At 38.2% G+C, this 17,062-nt stretch overlaps 1 protein-coding gene across 1 annotated transcript in view; it reads right to left on the reverse strand.

Annotated features, from left to right (window-relative positions):
• Positions 1 to 5,826: 5,826 nt before the first annotated feature.
• The window catches only part of cfap20dc (CFAP20 domain containing), a 40,918-nt gene continuing 29,682 nt past the window's right edge, over positions 5,827 to 17,062 (reverse strand). Inside the window, exons 15-17 of the mRNA XM_042506580.1 lie at positions 12,808 to 12,869; positions 7,481 to 7,575; positions 5,827 to 5,945 (exon numbers count right to left, since the gene is read on the reverse strand). Coding sequence (XP_042362514.1) covers positions 5,827 to 5,945; positions 7,481 to 7,575; positions 12,808 to 12,869 — 276 coding nt within the window. The remainder of the gene's footprint in view (positions 5,946 to 7,480; positions 7,576 to 12,807; positions 12,870 to 17,062) is intronic.

A 17,062-nucleotide genomic window follows, 5' to 3' on the forward strand; every position in this document is an offset into this window, starting at 1 on the left:
TCTAAAAATGCCAGATCCTGCATTTCCCAACATGCCAGTCTATCTCACAGCTACATCAGGTTTTATTTTGTCTGACTTAAAAAGCTCCTCCACAGTCAACGAAGACATTAACTGTTTTCAAAGAATGTGTTAGACCTCGTTGTATAAAAAACTGTTGCTTTAAAGGATATGGTTAACCCATCAGTGTCAGTAATAATACAGGTTAAAATCAATATTTCAAATTAAGCGCAAGTAAATATAAATCTAGAAACATAAACCACAACACACTACGTGATTAATATTTTGATAATTATTTGCAATACTGTGAACTTTTGCACATCCCTTGAATTTTTTTTTGTACATCTTGTGCAAAACTGCACAACTTTCTCATTCACAAACAGCTGTACAGAAAATACTTGCTATGTTCTAGTATTTTTAAAGTATATTTTTCACAATTTTACTGTAATATTTGTATTCTCTATTTATGTTTTTGACAGTTGCAGTATTTTGCTATTTTTATTTCCTCTATATGTTTAATATATGCACCAAAGACCAAAGCAAATTACCTGCAAGTAAGAACTCACATTAAAAATATTAAAAAAGCTTATTCTAATTCTTATTCTGATAATAGGTCAGTCTTTAGAAAATCTAATTTCAACTATTTAATTGCAGATTAATCAATTAGGTTATAGTTTAAAGTGGAGATTTTGGGGGTTTACACTGTAGTTTCAACAAAATACATTTGATAACTTAAAACATGTTATATAAAATTGCGTTGTTTTTGCCCACATGATTAATCTATAACAATTAAAACATTATCTGCAGCCCTGAAGCACACAATTCATCCACAGTAAACTCTTTTCAGTCAGTCGAGCAGTGTTCCCGTCAGAGATTTATTCCAGCAGATCCTGTCACGAGGGAAGAAAGGAGGTTACAAATGACATGTGAGGTGATGAGGAAAGTTACAGTGTCAACTTGTATGGTGGGACGGATGACAGTGAAAGCTACAATCAGGGAAGCCCTGATGCACCGACCTCGTCTGACTCCTCTCCCACTGTGCAGGGCCCTCTGTCGCCTTCCCCCTCTGTCGCTGCTGAACCCTGATCCTCCATCCGCCTCAGCTGGGAGTATCTATATGTAGCCTCACTGAAAAAAGTCACGTGACAGAACAGGGTGATGTGTTTCTACTGCGCTAAGAATTTTAAATGATCTCATTAGGACTCTACAACAAAGTGTCCTTACTTGACTGAAAAGCAGTATTTTCGGATGATCAATACAGCAGCAACTATTGCCGCCATAGAGACGAAGATCACCGATACAATGATCCAGGAGTGATGTCTTAACCCGACCTAAAAAGACAAATGAATCCAATAATATCTAACAGTGGGGTTGTTAAAGAGCCCATAAACCTAACAGCTGAGTTCATGATGTGTGGCTCAGATAAAAAAGGAAATATGGGCAGCAGATATGACAGCTGAACAGCGTGTGTGTTATGGATCACGCAGCTGAACGACCCAAAAGCTCAACAGCAGGGGTGTGAATCACGGGCCAAGCAGGAAAACTGATGCAATTTTGACAATAAATGATGAGTCACATCAGAACTGTGATCACTAACCCATTTAAGTCAGAGGTATGCACGAGATCGAGGGTAATGTTAGGAGCAGAGTGCGGGAACTTTAATCTCTGTGGTGATAATTAGGATTCACACCACCAAAAAGTTGCAATTCAACAATCACACACATGAGGAGGTGTCAGACATGAAAAACAATGAAAATGTGATGTGATATCACTAAAATGTAATGTTACAGAATAAGAAAGCTGTTTCTCTTATGTATAGGATTCAAGAAAGTCTAAGAAAAATTTCTAAGAGTAAAAAAAATGCTACAATATAACACATTATGTAGACATAGATGGATTACTGAAAAGGCCTACTGGGCACTGGCCCAGAGGCCCAAAATATCAGGGACACCCTGTCATTCACCCGTAAAATGAAATTAACATGTAATTACCAAAAAAGACACAAAATAACCCAAAGACACAAAGTTGCCTCAAAGAGACATTAAACAACCAGAAGGCGATACAAAACTTAACCATCAAAAGATGCATAATGACCACAAAGACATACAAAAGAGCAACAACAAAGACACAAAACCACCACAAAGTCTGTGTGTCTTGCTCCTATGTGGCAGAGGTGTTGGGGCATTTCACATTTCTGTGTCCAAGAGCTTACTGTCTCATAATCCCCCAAAAAGAAAAATATGAAATAAGTTATGTAAGAAATATGTACAAATATGTGCACACTACAATATACAACTACAGGGCACATTTTAAATAAATAAATAAACAAATAAATAAATAAAACAGCAGAGAAATTCAATCTATATGTGTATTAAACATTAATGTAGGAAAATATATATTAGAATTAAATGTAAATTAGCTGAAATGTATTGCGCAGATGTATTATTGCAAAGATTATTGTTAAGTCCATAAGCCTACTGCACAGCTGAAAATATAAATAATAGGCTGCATAAATTATACGGTATAGCTGCTGACAAGGGAAATAAGAACTAACCACATTATTTTGTAATATCAATATATTTTTGGCCTGCATCATTCCCTTATTATACATTTTTTATCTTTGTGTAAAGTGCTACAATGCAATTGACAATATCTTTAAATGCCAGGTTTGTAGATTCCAATAAAATGTATCAAGCATATGCTGTCTGTGCAGAGAACTCGTAAATGGATCATGACACATAAGACCAAAGTCAGCTACACCAATTAGTACAGTACATCTTTATGAATCTATGTTATTTTAATACGTTTTTCACATTATGGCATTATGGCAGGAATGAATTTGGCAATGATTTTAAATACATCTATGCAACAGTAGACTGTGAAATTTAAAAAAAGAAAAAGAAAAAAGGAGGACAGAACCGACTATTAAGTGTATTTTTCTTCTCTGAAATGCATCAATTTTAATATTCTCATGATATCAGCATGTGTTTGATTCTTCAAAGAACCAAATGAGGAAAACATTTCTACATTTCTGCCTCCACATACTGTCAACAAGTTTAAACAGCTTCACATTTAACATTATAGACACAATTACCTATGGTCCATCTGCAAATATAAGGACAAACAGCCCCTATTCCACGATTATAATAACGATTTGTTTGTACATCTGCATGCCAAATTTTATGTCTGCAAACCCAAACAATTACAGGCGAAATTTCACGGATCTAATTTCCATATAGCTTTCCATATTTACCTGTTCTGAAGACATTTTACCACTTTAGATGCTGGTTAACCTGCTTTCATGATGGACCCACACAGCTCAGAACATTATTGTCATTTAATCACGATCAAGCCTCAATCTAGCGGGAAAACTTTGATTATTTCACTGCAAAGGTTTTCTTCTAACTGTCACTGCGCTGAGCCAAACGCCATGGTTGTTTACTTCCTGGTTGCTTTCACCTGTGTTTCCCCGCCCCCCCCCCCCCCTTCAGGACACGTCTCGTGACATTTGGTGGTGTGTCACGTGGCTTTCTGATGAGACCTTGTTATTCAGGGTTTTACTCACAGAATATGTTTTTGACATTTAAAAAAAGACACACTCAAACCTCAATATTGTTTCACTAGATGATCGCCTTGGCAAAATTCCTGAACAAAGACCTCCATTTTTCACAGTGAGTCACAACATAAAGCATAAAAATCATGTTTAGAAAACATGAGTATGAAGAATATGGCAGGTGCTGCCCCATTGTTTCTTGATTTTCTTTTTTCAGTGATGTACTCCTTTTTTTTTTTACAGCCGAGTAGGCCTACACTCTCACCAACACAAAACATATAAAGCCAAGTATATGTAAAGAGGCAGAAAACAGCACTGTGGCATCAGTGTGTGATTTACTAAGCAACAATTGTAGCACTGAAAAATACTGAAATGCTTCATTTCAAATGTTTACAGTCCATTATTAAATTAATGTCAAACCAATTTTTGGTTATCATACAATAATACTAAGGTGACACTGTAGTCATATTAAACTGCATCTTACAATTTAGTGATGTGATTATTGTAAGAATTATGTACTAATAATATTTTTAAATTACCATTTTTTTAAAGCTCAAACCTGCAGTACACCAAAGATCCCCTAGGGGTAGCCTATGTGCACCCCTATTTGAAAAACACTCCATTAACCTACGCTCTGTTAAAATGTAATATTGTCTAATACATGTAATATAATTTTAATTTTTTATCTAAATTTTAATACAAAAAAAACCTATCTCATGCCTGCAGTACTCCAGAAAACCCCTAGGGGTATGCGCCCCCCATTTTGGCATCACTAAAATGCATATTTACAGTGTTAGAATGTAACTAAGTATATTCAAATATTGTACTTAATCTCATGTCACATTCCTCTTCTACTCCACCACACTTCAGAGTGTAACATTGTACTTTGATAACTTTAGTAACCTTAATTGAGTACTTTTACCTAATACATTTTCCTGATCTAATAAACTTTTACAACTTTAATGCAAGACTTTTGATAGTATTTTTACAGTGTGGTATTAGTGCTTATACCTACATAAAGGATCTGAATAAGTCCTGCACTAATTGTTTCCATGTCCTCAAGACATAATTTATAGAAACCAGTTTTTGGTGTCACATAAATATTCAAATGTTAATGTTTGTGTCTATATTGTTGATTTCCCCCCAAGATATTGTTTTGTAAGTCATGCATGTTCCTGTGATTGGAAAACAGTTGAATACTGTATATAAACTGTATTCACACAGTCTGAACACATTTCTCTGACAGCTCATGTAATGTCCATATGTCAGTATTTGACAAACAGCGTGCCCTCTGACCCGCTCCCACGCTGGCTGGGCCAACTGAATGGTCACTCACTGATCCAGTTTGTGTATTGTCTGATTAAAAGTACTGGGAATCACAATGTGATAAATGAATGTTAGTTTTCCCCTTCTTTTCATTTCATTTTTTTCCCCGTCACATTGAAGCGACAATTCATCTCAGGCTGAAAATGATGAATCAATCTCGTATCAGCCGCTCATTAGGTATGATCAGTGTTTTGGCAAGACTGATTAAAAGACCTGCCAGCCCCATGAGCTCCCCGTCTGTTGTTACTGCTGGTTATATATTTAAAAAAAACAAGTTGCAGGTTCACATGTGAATACAATTATTACAGCAAGAACTGTAACTGTGGAGAATTCAACATTTGAAATACATTCAAAATCATTTTTTGATATATTTTGCTTGTAGGGGTATCAAATAAGAGAACTGCAGCTCTGTCCAGCTACAGGACACTTGAATTCAATCCACACATGAAATCAGCAACATTTCAATTCAAATTTAATTCAAATATATACACACGCCAACGCATTTTCAACTTTTTTTTTTTTTTACACAAATTGTGACAAATACAGAACAAATGACCTACACTGTAATCCAGGCAAAGTTTTAATGTAAAAAAAATATTCTAAAAAGAAGCTCCAGGATGTTTTTTCAAAAGGCTCACACATTAATCTGCTAGCCAAGACTTTCCAAAAGACTCTTTCTACCATCAGATGTGCTGCTGAATGGGCAACTACTCAAGTTCTTGCAAAAAGCATGTATCTGATTTATTGAGTCCCACTCCCTTACACACTAACATGACACTATTTATGGAGACAGCAAGCTCCTGTTAGTTCCTCAAAAACAAAAGCAGCAACATGGAAAGGTTTTTTGTGAATGGGGTATTCACTACCAATCAATATGCTAGGCCTCAAAAACTTTGATGAAGCCATTCATCCGCTGTCAATAACTTCTGATTTAATGATTTCGATTCTCTTCAAACGAGTTCGTAGTACTTCCCCGTCTTTGGATCGAAATAGCAGTTGAGGCACGGATCATAGAGCAGATTCAAATACTCGTCCTCCTTCTCCTCTTCATTTGTAGACTCATCCCGCCCTGTAATAAAGCCAGAACACTCTGAAACACTTGATTGTAATTGTTTGAAGAATGAGTGTGTAGAATTTAGTAGCATCTATCTCAGAGGATGCAGATTGCAACAAGCTGAAACTTTTTCCATGTGTCAAGAGTGAGCTCCCAGTTTGAATTCCTCCAGTGAGTTTTTTGCCTTGAGCCGAATTACCTGCAGAGGTATCCTCCTCTCTAAACTCAATGGATCAGGTGATTATAACCAGTAAAAATAACTGAATAAGGCAGTTTCGTGTTTCATCAATGTGTCTCTACGTAAGTGGTTCCCAACTGGTCTAGTGGTTCCTAACCGGTCTAGCCACGGAGTCCAGATTTTGTCCTTGGTCATTAGTTTAAGGTCAACACATTAGCTTTATTACCACATATTCAATTTTATTTCAAACAACACCTGGGTTTAGAACACAATGAAATAAAACATATTGTGGAAGATTATCAAATCAAGATTACTGTAACAATTACAGTACAAATTTCCGTGACTTTTCCAAAACTTTCAATCGTTTTTACAAATTCCATGACTTTTCCAGGCCCTTAAAAATTGTAATTTTATGACCACTGGAGCTCTGAATGGCAGAAGGCCAATGGCCATTTTAAGGTAACATAATGATGTTTCTTATTTTCAAGTGATTATAAGCTAAAGAAAACATACTTATTATATTCCATTACTGCCAAAATTTCCCCCTAAATCCTACATACTGGACCTTTTAAACACACATAGATAGCAGTGTAATTCAAATAAATTAGGATTGCATGGCTAAAAAATGTATAAATGTAAAACGTTTATTGTATTTTCTATGTACAGAAGCATAGCTGTGCCAGATATGAGTAAGGGCCTACTCTATCAGCTGTTACTGGAATGAAATGAGGAGCGTTCATAGGGAGGTGACCTTCAGACTCGGGTGGATTTAAAAGTTTTCTGTCGCTGCCATTTTTTCTCTCATCAATCAGGACCTAAGACACCCAGACCCTGTACCACATTATGGAGCTGTAAAGAGATTCCCTGTAATCCCCACTACTTTAAAACGTGGGAATTTAGCTGTTAAATTGACAGGCAGTTAAATGCTAAAAAGGTTATGGAATGCTCCAGGAGGGACATTTTATCTTATCAGAACTTCGGCGACCATAATGAAAACTAATTATAAGACACATTGTGTAAGAGGTTTAAAAATGATGTTGTAAACTGAAAAGGTTTCATCAATTAACCTTGTCGATGGGTCTTGAGGGTACAGACCTGTAATGAGCCTGTCTCTTTTGACCTATGGAGTTATGTGGAGGACAGAGAGCTCCACTCTCGTGGGTTTTTACCCCTTAATTAGATAGTTTTGCATGCTTTCCCATCGTGTTGAGTGCAGTCTTTGGATGGAAGCTTTGATGCCGGTGGATGTTTCCATTAGTTCGATGCATCTGCGCAATTAGTGGGGTTAATGTAATGGCATTGTGTTGTTTGCTGTCTGTCTGACTTTAAAAGGTGTCTGTGGGCAAAAGGACCAAAATTAATAGTACTGTACCTGCGATTATATCTTCTAAATTGTTCCATGTGTTGCCTGATCTTCTCTCCTGGTTGGGAGGCATAATGGGAGGGCTGAGCACGTCCATCCACTCCCTCGGGAAAAGACCATAAAAGCACACAGTCATGACAACACATGCCATTACACACACCATCCTATACAGTGCACATCAAATTGCCTCCATGATATTTTAACAATGAAGTCCCATCATCATGTGCTCTCACAAGCCCGCCTAAGCCTCCGTTGTCCTTGAGCCACTTCTCCTGCACACTTAGCCTCGCCGCCTCACAGTTTTACCTGAAGGATCATTTATTAGATTCCGACTCAAGCTGTGATTTCCAAGTGTCCACATTCTGGCCCAGAGTAGGGGTCTTAACCTTGCCTGTGTCTGTGAGAGCAGGACTTCCTTTCTCCCTAAATGAGTTTATCTTCCCCCGTCTGAGAGCTGCACAGGCTACAACTATACATCAATCATTTTCCAGTAAAGTGCAACACTGCTCTTTTAGCACAGAGCAACAGATTAGAGGAAGAAAGGAAAATGCCACAGGATGAAATATCACTCAGAAGTGCTGCGAGATTCATTTGTTAAACAGAATTCGTAACAATTTTTGGGCTATATACATCAGTTGCACAATTATCCATTTACATCTTTTGCCTCTGGACATAACATCTCATAAGTGCACATCATAGCATATTTAATGAGGTATTATCATCCTCTTCTGTGCAACATTTAGCTGACAGTAGGCAATTCATACATTCATTATGAATGATTGATGATGTCATTCTCTTTGAACAAAGTACATGCACTAACCACATTATGGCATATTCACTAAACTAAAATCGAGGCATGGTCATACTTTCAGCAGAGTACGTTCAAAACATTTACAATGCTATATTCTCTGACTAACTTTGCTGTTGCAGACTTGAAAGCACAGTTCACCCAAAATTAAAAATATATATTCCTCCTTTTACTTGTAGTGCTTTTTGCCAATCCAGAAAGTGTTGGTTTGAGTTGCCAAGTGAGGGAGAGATCAGCCATAGAGCTGTCTGCCCTCTCTCCAATATATTGAAACTAGGTGGCACTCGGCTTGTGGTGTTCAAAGCCCCCAAAAAATGCATTTGAAAAATTCAACAGCAATGTCTCTTTCCAGATATCATTCCTTGGTTTGATAGTGGTGAATTTGCAGCTCACAGCAGCTTAATATGATACAGTCTCTGGCTTTTGTTTGATATGTAGTGTTGGCAAAAAATGTTGTTGCACATTTACAACCTGTCCTTAATGCAGTTGGCATCTTAATTATCTGACGTGAATGCCGCTGTCATACTGAACACCCCGTGGAGCGTATTGAACAGCCAACTCCAATTTTACTGTCATAATTCTACAATAATATAGGCACATACATTTGATGGTGTTATGGTGTCTGAAATTAACTGTATCAGTGAAGTTAAAATACCAAAAATGACAATGTTCCTCAAAAAAGAGTCTGATAGCATGTAAAATGAATGACACAACAACAACAACAACTGTATGAAACCATAAAAGGTAAAATTCACAGTTTTCAGTTGAATAACATCTGAAATGGGCCTACACATAGATATTTAAGCATTATTGTTAGCATCGATTAAATTCCTCCCTATGGAAATAAAAAAGCACTATATCTCATCTTTCCATGCATTAAAGCCTGAATTAGAAATTTCTTCATTTTTAACCTCATGCCTTTAAAGTGATCAAGTACATTATCTCTACCGAGGCTCTGACTTTTCTTTCTAACAAAGGCATTTACCCCACTCTAACACCCCTTTGACTGTGTGATGGGCAGGAACATAGTACAAAAGTTAATGGAAGCAATTTTCAAGGACAAAGGCCTCTGCTACAGAGCTGCAAATTGGACTTCAAATTGTTAAAAAGGAACTTGGCGAGAGTGATTAAATTCTTAGATTTTCAAGTCATTATAATCCAGTCATGGAGGAACCCGTGATAAAAGGAGGAAATAGTTTTGATTTAATTTGAGTGAGTACACTGTTTTTGCACATTTGTGAAGAATACTGAAATTAAGCTTTCCAAATATCTTCAAGTCAAACGGTGTAGAGGCAACACTGTCCATCTGACATCCTGGCAGTTGTACCGGATTTCACAATTGCCTTTATTGTAAAAACAAATGAATTGCTACTCAAGGTCCCTGTGACGGCCTGATTTGTGGTTTCACATTTGCTTTGCCCACCAAAGGCAGACACAAGTATCACACGCATAGAAAACATGTTAAAAATGCTAGAAAAGCCCTGGCAACATTAAGCACAGCAACAGGAGCATTTTTAGCTGTCAGGAAAACTAGCTCTCAATAGCGAGGAAGCCTTGCAGTGTTGCCAAGATGGTCAAATAATACCATCATAGAATTCACTGCAAGGGTGTCTTGGAATTAAATGCCTAAAAGAAAAGATGCGAAAACAACGACAAATCCTGTGCAGCTGTTCTCCGATATGTAAATCGAGGCTTGCTTCTAAGTCTAATTTCAGTAGTACAGCTGCAGATGCTGTTGTGTGACTCAGGGATTATGTTTGAGGTAGCTGTCAATAGTAATATTCATTTCAGTGGACATTCAAACAAACAGCATAACCTCGCTGAATATTAAAACTACCCCCAAAACATGTCGGCACTGAAATATGAAAGTATCTAAATGCATGGGCGTCTACATACGTTCACAACAGGCTACCTCGCTTTTCATCAATAAATCACAACTGTTGGAGAGGAGGTGGTTGCATAATTTGAGTAGCAGACCTATGATGCAACGCCTTTGTCTTGTTTTGTAACACGGCGCATGGTTGTGTACATCCACAAAGAGATGAGGACGTGCAGAGACAGAGCTCAGCGGGGTGATTCGGGGTCTCCAGAACCCTCCGAGGGAACCAAAGGGAGTCATCCATAATGTGTGCTGCCATGGTGGGGTCTTGAGATGGATGTGCAGTGCTTGTAAGCCTTTAAATATTGCCCAGAGATTGCACTTTAAACAATATGCAATGTGCTCTTGATGGTAACGTGTGACACTGTATTATTAATGTTAGTATTGAAGAGTTTCTTACCTCGTGCTCTGATTTAACATATTAAACTTGAAGATTTGATTCAAGCCTAACCTCAGAGCTATTTTCCCTCAAAGAAACAGAAAAATAACAGATCTGATTGAAATGTCAATAAGGGTTACACTTCTTGTAATTCTATCTCATCTAGCCTTGAAAACTCCGAATCCTATTTAACTTTATTTGAAGAAAAGATTACTCTCTTAGATACTCTTTCACTGCTTAATACGAATGCTCCTTACTGTTCAACACACTACGTAGCATATTTCCAGGTGAAGTGTTGTAATCTACCTTTCTTGGTGTTTCTACTTTCTCTCATTTCACTTTTTCAACTTGCACTACATTTGTTGGGCTACATTATGTGTTCTCCTTACCATTGTATAAGCCTGAAGTTGGTACTGGATTCACTTTCCCAAATTATAGTGGTTGTAAATTATTCTGCCTCCTCCAGTAATAAAAGCCCATTCATCAATATGTTTTCTTTTTGAGGTTAGAACTTTACACTGGTTTTGACCTGTAGGCAGGTAAAACGAGGTGGAACATGACTCGTGGCTGCTTTGCATTATGAACTACCACGGCTCCTGCCATGCAGAAGTTGGCCTTTGCTTCATCAATGATGGATTTCTCCTCGTATGACTGCTGAGAGGCTGTGCTAAATGGTGAGTCTAACCCCTGCCTTTGATCTTCAAGGACTTGAACCAAAAAGTTTCTGTCTAACATTAATTATCAAGAAGATAGAAAATGTCATAAGAAAAAGTTGCCAGTGAAGAGTCTGACAAGCACAATAATAAGCGAGTAATTATCTGTACTTGTGAAAATGACAATAGCAGCTATGGAAGAAGAAAACTACAGTACCTGGCACACTCTCAATTTATTCAGACTCATCTGTGAGCAAGATAAGCCCTAGTTTGCATATCTATCTGACAGTTGACATTTAGCCTTAATTCTACAGTCAATGGTTTACCATCTGATTATGGTTTTCAGGGTGAGTTTTAAGCGCATGTAGACAAATACAAAAACAGGGCATTTTCTGTCAGGCAAAACATGAAACTGCATGCCATTCGCCAAAAGAAAATGTTGGCATTTGACATGACGTAGCAAACCACTAATACAATTTGAAAATTTCATACATTTCATATCAGTGTAGCTAAAGTTACATAGCATGTAAGCTGACTATTTTTGTGCGCTCCATTCTACCGTTTTCAATGGAGACATGCAGCAGGCGTGCACATACGCCATGTTGTCACGATGTGCACGTGTTCCCGAGCACCTATTTTTCAAGGCGCAATGGCCACACCCCAAGATGAACAGAGCTCAACTTTTCGATGATGTGGTTATGGTCACTTAGCAACCTCAGCCACAACCTGCCTCCGCATCCGTGGAACTTGTGTGTTTTGTAGTGACCTGTCTCTGTGTTTGCAGCAGTTGTTTTTTTACAGAGACATTGCTGTGTTTTAGCAGGGACTGTGCCCCTAAATGAGGTATTTTAAGCAGAAGAACAGGGTTTCCCACACGTTAATGTACTGTGGTGGCCTGCCACGATTAAAACCTCTGTCCCCATGCTTTGATTTTCTTTTTTTGGAGCTGGACTGTCATTAGGAGCACTATTAAAATACCATTCAGTTATGCATTGCACTTCAGGCACTGAGTGTACTCTTGGCACAGTTTGTCTCTCGCCTCTGAAGGAGCTGCTTCTCTTATCCATCGATATGATCAGATCAGCTTTATTCAGATTGACTGATCAATTATGCACCCTGTTAGTCAAACTTCACAAACAGCTGCTGAGGGAAACAGATCATCTGTTAACAGATGTGTTAACAGACCTGAAAAAATGGCAAAATTTAGGGTGGGGACAAAGTATGATACCAAGAAAACGCACATGCGAAAAATAAGGAAAGTTTGCTGACACATGGTCCGACATTCTTCTCTTGACTGGGTTGGATATTGTTCTTTATCGACTATTATTGCTTCTGCTTGGTTAACTACAACAAAGTGCACACAGAAGTTGGGTTTCTGGAAACAGCACGACAGTTCCTCTAAAAGAAAATGTCTCTATTCATTGCCTGACCCTCATGCACGACATTTAAGAATGTGCAAATCATTTGAAAAGATGTGGTATTACTACACAAGTGTTTGGTTTCTATTTTAAGACTACGCCGACCTTGTCTTGTCATGTACTTTATAATGTAAATGTACATATTTGGAGCTCAGCTAAGTAATTCTGCTACAGCTGTGTGTGACATGTGCTCACTTACCTCGGGTTTGATTGCAGGAGGGGGTTCATTTCCTTCTGATAGTGGTGACCCTGATTAGCTGGCTGAATCAGTAATATAAGAAAAAAATAAATAAAAGGATTTATTAAGAGAACTCGGGTACTTAAAAAATGTTTCCAAAAAATATTATTAATACTTAGTTATTTCCATTAAGTTTTAAAGACCACGGAGTGATCTGTTGGGCTAAAAAGATATATAATAAACACCTACAGCACAAGACTGAAAATGTTTTTTAGGTTCAGAACAACCTACTGCTATTCAAGCTTGATTACTTGATAAATGATGGTTGTCTCTGAATATAAAATGTGTATTTTATGGCAGATAAACTGTCACAGGAGGCAACACGTCTTTTGTGGACATACAATGCCTCATTGAAATCTACAGGCACACATCAATGACTGAGCACAAGCTAGACAAGGACAATTTCCACAAAAACATCAGTGCAACCTCAAATTAAGCTTAAAGCTTCAGTTTATAGAATCCTTATGCAGTCTATCAAGACAAAAAGCCCTCTTATATGCTGTGTACTGTTTTAACTGGCAAGTGAAATCACTGCCTTTCTTCTTTTTTTAATTTGTTTTTGATCATTTTTAAAAAAAATATTATTTAGTTTCAAGAGATGAATATATAATTACAGTAAGGATATGCATGACACACAGCGATGTAGTAAAACAAAGAAAACTGAAAGCTTCATTCTTTGTAATTATAATAATAATAATAATAATATTATTACATTTTATTTATGGGCAAAATATCAGGACACAAGTAAAGCAATGTACAGTATAAGGTCCTACAGCATAAGCAAGTCTAAAAAGGTGTGTTTTGGATGGTTTGTGGAAGAGAGTTCCAGAGACGAGGGGCTGCACGGCTAAAAGCTCTTGACCCCACAGAAGATAACAAGCAGGTGGCGAAGTGAGGAGCATGGAGGAGGAAGAACAAAGAGCACGGGAGGGTGTGGGGGGATGAAGGATGGCAGAGAGGTACGGATGTGCGAGGTTATGGGGAGCCTTAAAGGTGAGAAGAAGAATCTCATAATTAATGTGATGTTTGACAGGGAGCCAGTGAAGTTGTTGAAGGACGGGGATGAGGTGTTATTTGGAGGGAGCTCTGGTAATGATGCGGGCAGCAGAGTTCTAAACTAACTGAAGTTTATGAAGGAGCCTGAGCAGAAGACCAGAGAGGAGAGAGTAATCAATGCGGGAGATGACCAAAGTGTTGACAAGGATGGTGGTGCTATTAAGTGTGAGAGACGTGCGGAGACAGTCGATATAAGGTGGAAATATGCAGGCCGAGTTATATTACTGATGTATGCTTCTAATTATAATGCGTCGCCAAGGACGACACCTATTAGGACTATTGACTTGGGGGGAGGGAGGAACTATGGAGTTGTCAACGTTGAGTGAGAAGCTGACTGATTTGGCCAGAGTGGTTATAAGAGACTTGGAGGCAGAAGATAAGAATAATTTCAAATTATGTTTATATACAGTAATATCCAGCTGTAAGAAACACAAGTGCATTACCCTCTCTATCTTGTCAAAGCTAAAGACCATATTACAGCCTCAGGAGGCTATTTAAGTCTAGTGCCTGTTTAAAGGCTATTACGTTACGTGACGTTGATGAAGAAGCAGTCATGCTGAAGCTGTAGTCCTTGCATTCCTTAAGTAAATTTAAGCTATCTATGCACTCCAGTGCCTTCCTTATATAATCCTCTTCTAAAAATAAGAAGGGACCTAAAATTGTCCCAGTGGAATTCTGCAGGTAATATGTACTGATTATGATGAGTTACCTGTCAGGTGATGGAGAAAACTCTGTTGGGGAGGTACTGGGAGCAGAACCATTTCTGTACTCTATCTGTAATATTAAAACCCAGTGCCTAAAACGGTCATTTAAAATTGCATGAACGACAGAATCAAAAGGAACACTTTGGTCCAAAAGAATTACAAGTACATCTGCTGCTAACAGAAGTACATTACTTATTTTGATTGGCTCTTAATTCAACAGCAGAGTGTGGCCGGTGAGTGAACACAGCAGCACTGGCTGGCTGTAGCTGCAGAAGAACTACCTGCTGAAAAGCTTCCCAGAAAAACACAGGATAGGTCTTGGCTAAAAAGTCACTACACTCCAGGCATGGCTACGCCTAGATCCTCAACACAGCCCAACTTCTAGTTGGCTCTTAGAGCTGGCACCTCTGTTGTTTGATCGGTCTCCTTGACTGATGCTCAAACATTTAGCTATCCTAGTGCTCAAGCTGCACTATCCCTCCCCTCCTACATATCCACCGCTGTGCATCATCTGTTATCCTGCACGCTGGGTCAAACGGTGCTACAACAATCAGAAAACCTAAAAGAGCTCTGCTTGTCTCTGATCAGCATCACTGTAGACTCTATCTATCATTTCTGGCTTTTTGCCTGCCCTCTGTTATGGAGACATAAAACTCAGCAGAAACCTTTGGTTCAAAACATTTGTTTGTCAAACCTCGCCACACAGCATTTCTGGGCTGCACAGACCTGTCTGGCAATGATGTTCAACCAAACAGTGCTGGTGCCAGATCATTTCTTTTTAACATCCATCTTACTGCCTTATTTATCAACCGTTTCCAGTTATTGCCGATGGATCTGTTCACTCTTATGACTTTCCTGGCGTTTTCCTCCTACTATCAGGGTTGGGTGGTTACTTTAATCATCTTTATTTGTCTGTAACTCAGTAATGGAACATGTTACTCTTTCTAAATTCAGTCTCATTACAGTTACTAATCAATCAACTGATCAAAAACGATTATGTCGTTACTTGCCTTACACAAATTCTTGGCCTGGGCACTCTTGTGTTGACATCGAGGAGGAACAGATTGTCTGACAAACAATGTGAGGATCTTTTCTTCATGAAGTATAAGCACTGCTTTAGTGTTAAACACGTCAAAGCCATGTTTCAGTGAGCAAGCAACTCAAGTGAGTTTATTTGAGTGTGTTTGGCTTGCTAAATGCCGATCAAACATGTTTTTCCCAAAATCTAATGCCGCAATTAATCAATCATTGGAATAGCTGCCACATTTACATATGGCACTTAAATAGTAAATCCTTATTTAGGAGTAATTTATGACTGCATTACTTAAGCAGCTAATCAATAGTACAGCAGTGGTCACAACTTGTTCTTATTCTCTGGTGATGGCCATTGAGGCTAATTTATTGAATGATCACAAGACTAATTAATGCGAATGTTTTAAACGTGTGTTACTATGGATGCTTCAGTGAACTTCTACGACCATTTAAGGTATGAAGGTATAAAAAATGGATACTGCCCGAGCCAAATTCGAGATTGAATTCAGTCAGTCTGCTTTCATCGATAATGAATTGTGAAAGTGGCATGGTTGAAACTTTTAATAAACCTTCTCATTCCATCACAAAATGTCTCTGATGGCTCACCGTCATGTCAGAGCTGACTATTTAACATCTCCACTGTAGTTCATTGTGACTGACAAGTTCGCATTGAAGGCAAGAACTGCCACTTTTCAAGCCAAGAGTATACAAGAACGATTTTGGTTGGAGTTTTAACTAATCTGCCATCTGTAGCCGTAATCACACATCACGGTCCAAGAGGAAAAAACTTTGACATAACAGTTTTTACCACAGCCCTGTGACCACAGAGCGAATGTATCAAAACCAGAACCACGTATTAAGGTGTCTGACATCTCAATTGACACAATCATACAATCTACAAGGTGATTCTTTTGTGTTCAACCTAGAAACCAAAGCACAGCATACAATCGTCTGGGGTGAAGTTAAGTCTGGGCTGGTACTTTAGCTTCAGCAGCAGAGACAGAAGCATAGATAGCAACAGCAGGGCCACTCGAATCACAGCGTCCAGGGACAAGAAATGGCTTGTCAGTTCTAGTGGAGGAGTCACAGCCACAGATGATGACTATTCTCTTCCTCGGCCGCAAAACTGTCTCCTGTTTTAATCATTTACAGGCACTTTTTAGGTCCTTTCACATTTTGAAACCCAAGCAAATTGGCTTGATTTCTTTAAAAAAACATGGGAAGAAAGCAATGAGCAACAAAAGACGAAATAGCCCCATAATTTACAAGACGTTAGTAAAAAGTACAAGAAAATTGCATGACAATTTGTTAAAACAACAACAACAACATCAACAACAACAATGAAAAAGTATTTTAAAAATCAAACAGGACACAACCTGGAAAAAGTGCTTAAAAAATTATGAGAATTGTACATGTAGTTTTTC

The sequence above is a fragment of the Plectropomus leopardus genome, chromosome 2 (assembly GCF_008729295.1).
Source record: "Plectropomus leopardus isolate mb chromosome 2, YSFRI_Pleo_2.0, whole genome shotgun sequence".
In the NCBI taxonomy this organism is placed as follows: domain Eukaryota; kingdom Metazoa; phylum Chordata; class Actinopteri; order Perciformes; family Serranidae; genus Plectropomus; species Plectropomus leopardus.